Source organism: Pyrus communis, chromosome 5 (genome assembly GCF_041283825.1).
Source record: "Pyrus communis isolate YQ-2024b chromosome 5, ASM4128382v1, whole genome shotgun sequence".
NCBI lineage: Eukaryota > Viridiplantae > Streptophyta > Magnoliopsida > Rosales > Rosaceae > Pyrus > Pyrus communis.
This window is the reverse complement of record NC_142569.1, coordinates 3,606,788-3,613,326: the sequence shown is the minus strand read 5'-3', so window position 1 is coordinate 3,613,326 and position 6,539 is coordinate 3,606,788. Positions and strand designations below refer to the sequence as shown.

Genomic DNA, 6,539 nt, shown 5'->3' with positions numbered 1-6,539 from the left:
TTACTAATGCAAAGACATACATCATACCAGTGATATATTCTTTCATGTTCTTAGTTTTATAGTAATATATACGTACAATTTGAAGTCATCATACCAGTGATATATTCTTTCATGTTCTTAGTTTTATAGTAATATATACGTACAATTTGAAGTCATTTTTTCAACTTCTAGAATATTCATTCATTTTGGTTAAAAGTATATTTAGTTTGTCTGCAGATGTGCATGCATATATGTACGATATATTAATGTTTAATTTCAAGTTGAGGTACTAAGGGATTTTGTTGTGTTGTAAAGAAGTGGGTTACTTCTCATATTGTCAATTAGATTTATATTAGAATTTCAATTTTTTTTCATGGCATCCGGGCATGTTATCCATGTGTTGAGTCGACAGTTCACTTGCTCCCATGTCTCCTCATATGTGTTATTTTCGTGTTAGACTTAAACAAACTCACCCAAAATGTGACATGTTGATAGTATAGATTTCATATTAAAAACTTTACATAAACTTATTCAGAGATGAGTTACTCTTCGTACTGCCTCTCAACTTTCTTTGATTAACCAGTGTGAAATCAATTTGCACAATTGGAAATTACGTTGCAGGAAGAGTATTGACCGATGCCTGCCATTTGTTTTAGCTTTGATTAATTAGGCGCATGAAGTCCCACCAAAATTGACCAATATTCAATCTCAAGAATTCTCACTCACCATGCATGTGGCCCCCACAAAATTCCAGTGTTTATATGGACCAACCTTACCAACTCAATAATAATGAAAGGAAATCGAAAAACCTAGGGACGAACGACACAGGAAAACAGGTGCTTGTTGATATTGGGAAAAAGTCCAATTTTAGGTGGGAAAGAAAATGGAGAGTGATGACATATAGAGGTCCCACTCTTTCTTAAACAATCAATAATTAGTTGATTCCATTAACCAAGATGAAACTTGCTGAACAAAACAAAATTTTGATTCATTTATAAACCGATAGATTAGAGAGGTGTCTCCTCCGGGTCAAGTACAAGACAATTAAGATAACCACGAGCATTTTGTGCGTGTATGAGAGAGCTAGAGAGAGAAAGACACACACACACACAAACACACAGCTTGGAGAGAGAGAGGGATATTAAAAGGACACAAGTGTGAAAACTGGAAAAAGGAGATCGAGAGGCAAAAAAGAAAAAGGTAGAAGAGGGCTCACATGATTTCCAACAATATTCCACGGAAGTTGCAGCACTGGCATGATCTGTATCCATAATGTGAGTATTAGGTATTAACTTTCTTATGCCATGAAAGTCTTGGAATATCTACGTTTGGATGACTTTAATTCCATGGTTTGGATTCTTTGGAACCAAACAAAAACTTCTCAGAAGCAACTAAGAAACACTTTTGCATCTCCTTCGATCCCCTCCCTCACGGCATCTCGGTTATAGGAAAATGTTTGAGTACTTGGAAGAAGGATTGAGGCAAGTACTACTCTCACCATCAATATGGTGTTTATATTTTGGGGGAAAGAAACTGATTTACAAAGTACTCCTTACCTAACCTAGTATACTTGATTGCTTTCTCCTTTAAATTCTCTTCGATTCCAAATTTTTCAAAGTACTGATATATTGATGGGTATAGTCACTCAAGAAGACATTACTTGATTGCGATTCGTGATTCATTTGTCTCTATTATTCTCTTATTTTTCTTCTTTTTTCGATCATAGTCTCTGGATCCCTAGTTTATGGGGATGACAAACAGCATGTTTTCTTTGAGAACTAACCTTTAATTAATCGCACAAGTTGATTGTCATCAGCTTATTTTCACCGGATAGATATATACTATACCTCCGTAGGATCATTATTTGCAAGAAACATTCTTTTCCGGTAAAATATAATTGTCGATCTACTGCTAGTATTTAAGATCTCTCTCTGTCTCTATCTCCCAAGGATTAATCATAATAAAACCCCATTTTTTGTATGGATATTATGAAATGGGGGATTCATTAAATATTAGAACATAATTAAGAGGTAAAGCTTTAATTTCTTTCTTGTTTGTTAATTGATTCCAGATGGGCAGATAATAGCTGAACTCATGTCAACATGTTGATGATTACTAATAACTTCCATCTTTATTTTCTTAATCATGTCCACCACTTAGGGTACGTTGCTGTTTAAGTTATGCTTGAAAAACGTTATTCTCTCTATTCCCATCTTACCAAATAAGTTTGCAAGATGGCAACATATAGTACAACCAGAAGAGTTGGGAATATATCAGTAGTTGTATCTCACTGTGGCAGAAAAAAATACTGCTAAACTACCAATTAACAATAGTTTCCCTTTTCTTTTCTTGTGAAATCCACTGTAATTTAAATCCTGGTTGGTGGTGTTAATTTTCAGCAACGCACGGACCTAGCTGATAAAGAGGAAACTAATCATTCTAGGGAACTAAGCAGCTAGATAGCAATAATGGATGAGCTAGAATTTGGTGATCAGGAAGCTGAGAAGAGTAACGAGATCAGCGAGGAACAAGTAGAAAACGGATCAGTGGGATCATCCCAGAAATGCTCATCCTTCGATTTGAATGAAGAAGCAAGTAGTGACAGTGAAGAAAGAGGCAAAGGGAATAATGCTGCATATAATGATAGTGAGGGAAATGAAAGGCGGAGGGTTAAAGTAAGGCAATATGTGAGATCAAAAATGCCTCGTCTACGGTGGACTCCTCAACTCCATCTTTCTTTTGTGCATGCTGTTGAACGACTGGGTGGCCAAGATAGTAAGTTTCTAGCTAGATACATACATATATATACATGTACGTCCTTTTACATCAGTACTTTCTTGCCCTAAATATGCGCTCTTGATCAATAGTAATTAAGGTTTATAAGTAGATAGATTTTCATCGAGAGGAGGGATTCAAACTTGAAATCGTTTTTAATACTTAAAAATAAATACCATGTGCTATATGGGAACATTAAGATCAAGTTAAAGTATTGTTATTACTTGTTTTAATTACGTCCTCTTTACATTAATAATGTTTCTGTTGTTTTCTTATCGATGCAGGAGCAACTCCCAAGTTAATTCTTCAGCTAATGAATGTGAGAGGACTTAGCATTTCTCATGTAAAGAGTCACTTGCAGGTTCGGAAATAATTATTTTGTCAAAATAATCGTATCCTTATAATTAAATCAGATTCTGATAGAATTAATTTTCTCTTTTTTTCCAATCTAATTCCTCCCAATCATGCATTTTCCAATTGTCAGATGTATAGAAGTAAGAAGCTTGACGGGAATGGCCAAGGTAAAGATTGATCTAATATCATCTTTGTGCTGTTTGGTATAACATTAGCTAGATTATGTTATTTAACAACTTTTATGTTCAAAATAATATCTTAAATAACTGTCCAAATTATCAAACAAAAATTTCAGGAAATAGTCCTTTATACCAAGTCATTATGTTCATATGTGATAAGTATTGTTCATGGAAAGGAAAGTGAAACAATTTATTCATCCATGCAACTCCTATTTTTTATGCAGTATTATCTGAAAAACACGAATCCAAGCGCGGAAGGGATAACATATCTTGCATGGTGCACCAAACAATCAACCAGCCTTGTCGACATGTATACTTTGGAATGGACAACGGTGGCATTGTTGTAACAACAAATCCACACGACTGTCAGAGCCAACCACAGCCAGATTTTAAAGCTGTCTCAAGGTATATATACATTACACACTAACACTACAAGAAATCAACATCAACTGTCACCGACATTGTTGGCACAGAATGAGGTAGCTAAAGCCGTTAGCTACTTATAATAAACATGCCCGGTAACGATCATTAGGCATTGATAGTGACTTTAGCCACCTCATGTCGTAGTGATGTATGTATTCTTGTAGTGTAACTATTCTTCTCTTTGATCTAGCCATAGGCACTAACATCACGCTTCTATTGTTGTTATAATTAGGTCAAGTTCTCTACTAAACAAAGAACTTGTACATGGCAACAACTCCAACAATTCTACGGGTAAAATCTTGCAAACTGTACCAATAAACCCTAGCCGGTTTCTGGAGGACAAGAGGTGGCCTCCATCAGAAACGATTAACCAACAACAATGGAGGGCTAAAAGAATACCTGCTGCCAAAATCAGTTGGTCAGATGATTGTAATGGCTCCCAATCTGACCATCTAATGCATCATATGCACACCACACCGAGGTTGATAAGGGAATCCCACAATATAAGGCCACCAAACTGGAACCTTGGAGAGAGCAGAAACACAAGGCAGTTTCCATCAAACTCACACAATTCTATCACCAATTCCAGTTGCTACAAAACTGAATTCGAGCCGCCATTTGGGTTTGAGGTATGCTTTACAGTCTGCAGATTAGTCTACGGGCATATACAAGTTATTTCTTATTCATCTTAATTACTACCTGAATTTCGTTACAGTTAAATGAAGAAAAAATATCGAAGTACAAAGAGTGGATGCCACAACTGGAGTTGGGTCTGAGTCAAAGTGTTGAGAATTATGAGGAAAAGAAGATTATTTCCAGACATCGTATGGTTGGTGAAGAACTTTATGGAACTGGGCAAAGAGTTAAACAGGAAATTAGCACTAAACTTTCTCTTTCTCTTTAATCCTTGTAGTCGACCTAGTCTGGTCGACCCCACATATATAGTGAGGTGCAAATAGTGAATATAGAGGTATTCCAAACAAATTTCCAGTCTATACAAATATATGTCATGTAGCCAGCCCAGGCTTCATTGTCATTAAGGAGGCTAAAGTTCTCAACGTATGCCTGGGTATGTGATGAAAATAAAATTAAAAAAAAAAAAAAAATGTTACGAGCGAGAAATCTTGTGAAATACTTGTTGATCCAAAAGCATTAGAAGCTTAGGGTTTTCCTTTCTCTTTTTTTGGTGGTGCTTTCGGTTTTCATTCCTTAAACCCTCAATGGTATTATGGTAACAAGGTTTTTCATGCATGAAAGAAAGGGTCAAAAATTTACGAGCCCCGCGAATTTAATTTTCTTCTTTTCATTCTAAAGAGTACTAGGCACCCCACCTCCAATAGGTGGGTAGCAAATCACAAAAACTTCCAAATTTAATTAACAAAAACAAAAAAAAGTATTGTGCATGTTGGCTACAGATGATAGGGTCCCCTACACACAGAGTTCTTATTCTTCTCATACTCATAGTTTAAATTAGATTTGATAAACCAAGTCTGATTCCAATTGTTGCAGAACAATCACACTCCAATATGGACACGCCTAATACTGAAGATTATGTTGGAATTAAATGAAATTTGGTTTTGATCTAATGGCTGAGAAGGAAGGAACCAATAGTTAAGAGAATGCTTAGTCTCATAGGACAAGTGTATGCTTAGATTTCTGTTTTATGAATCAAGGGCTGATATAGCTTGTAAGGAAAGTGTTGTGCTGATATTTTAATAAAAAATATCTATGTTTGCTCTCTGTGAGAGCTCTGCACATTCCTCTGAAAACCTTTTCTTCTTCTGTGTGTTTGACATTCCCCCGAAAATATCAACTTCAAAACATTCTCAGAATTTATCATGGCCTCAGAGCTTAGGTTCTGATCAATTTCAGGACTGGGCGTTTTGTGTGCTTCGTACTTCTGAAAAAAAGGAGGGAAACTCAATCCCAGATTTTTGAAAACCTCATCTGTTCTTACAAGGTCTCACATGGCTACTTCGAGCAGTGGAGGAGATCTGAGGGCTCCTATCTTTAACGGGTCCAACTACAATTTTTGGTCCATCAAGATGAAGACCATATTCAAATCATATGATCTCTAGAATTTGGTGGACAAGGGTATTGAAAGCGCAGAATCTGGAGATGATTCTAGTGATGAAGATCAAAAGTCGGTGAAGAGCTCAATGAAGATTAATGAAACCAGAGATGCAAAAGCTCTAGGTATCATTCAAGGGGCAGTGTCTGACGAGATCTTTCCTCGAATCTTAAACTTTGAAACCTCCAAGACTGCGTGGGATGTTCTTCAACAAGAATTTTGTGGTGACAAAAAGGTTAGATCTGTCAAACTACAATGTTTAAGGAGAGATTTTGAGTACACTAGAATGAACGATGGTGAAGCTCTATCTGCTTATTTAACAAGGATGACTGACATTGTGAATCAAATGAAAACTCTTGGTGAAGAACTATCAAACCAAAGATTAGTGGAGAAGATACTTATTAGCCTGCCTAAATCCTATAATTCCATTGCATCTATTATAGAAGAAACTAAGGACCTTGACTCTATTGAGGTTCAGGATGTGATCGGCACATTGAAAGGATATGAGCAGAGGTTAAACATGCACTCTGAAAGCTTAGCTGAAAGGCTTTTTCTAGCCTAAGTGTGACTGAGAGAGATAACAGTTACAAGGCTCAGGGGAACAACTCAAATCAAAAGAAATTCTGGAAAGGAAAATGGAAGAAATGGGATAACAAGTATACTCCACAATCAAAATCAGAAACTAGCAGTGATTCTACTAAAACCAAGTGTAAAATCTGTGACAAATTACACTATGGTGTTTGCTGGTTCAAGGGAAA

The 6,539-nt window shown here is 36.2% G+C and overlaps 1 protein-coding gene across 3 annotated transcripts; it reads left to right on the top strand.

Moving 5' to 3' along the window:
• Positions 1 to 1,005: 1,005 nt before the first annotated feature.
• LOC137726827 (uncharacterized) lies at positions 1,006 to 4,768 on the top strand. Of its 3 annotated transcripts, none has more exons than XM_068465782.2 (7): positions 1,006 to 1,253; positions 2,379 to 2,754; positions 3,039 to 3,115; positions 3,239 to 3,275; positions 3,512 to 3,692; positions 3,943 to 4,339; positions 4,426 to 4,768. In XM_068465782.2, exons 2-7 carry the CDS (start codon positions 2,448 to 2,450, stop codon positions 4,612 to 4,614), a joined length of 1,188 nt encoding a protein of 395 aa, XP_068321883.2. In that variant the 5' UTR covers positions 1,006 to 1,253; positions 2,379 to 2,447; the 3' UTR covers positions 4,615 to 4,768. The 3 variants fall into 3 exon arrangements, with proteins under 3 accessions (XP_068321883.2, XP_088549930.1, XP_088549929.1); XM_088693804.1 differs by having other exon boundaries at positions 1,006 to 1,264; XM_088693803.1 differs by lacking the exon at positions 1,006 to 1,253 and adding an exon at positions 1,319 to 1,460.
• Positions 4,769 to 6,539: the final 1,771 nt, after the last annotated feature.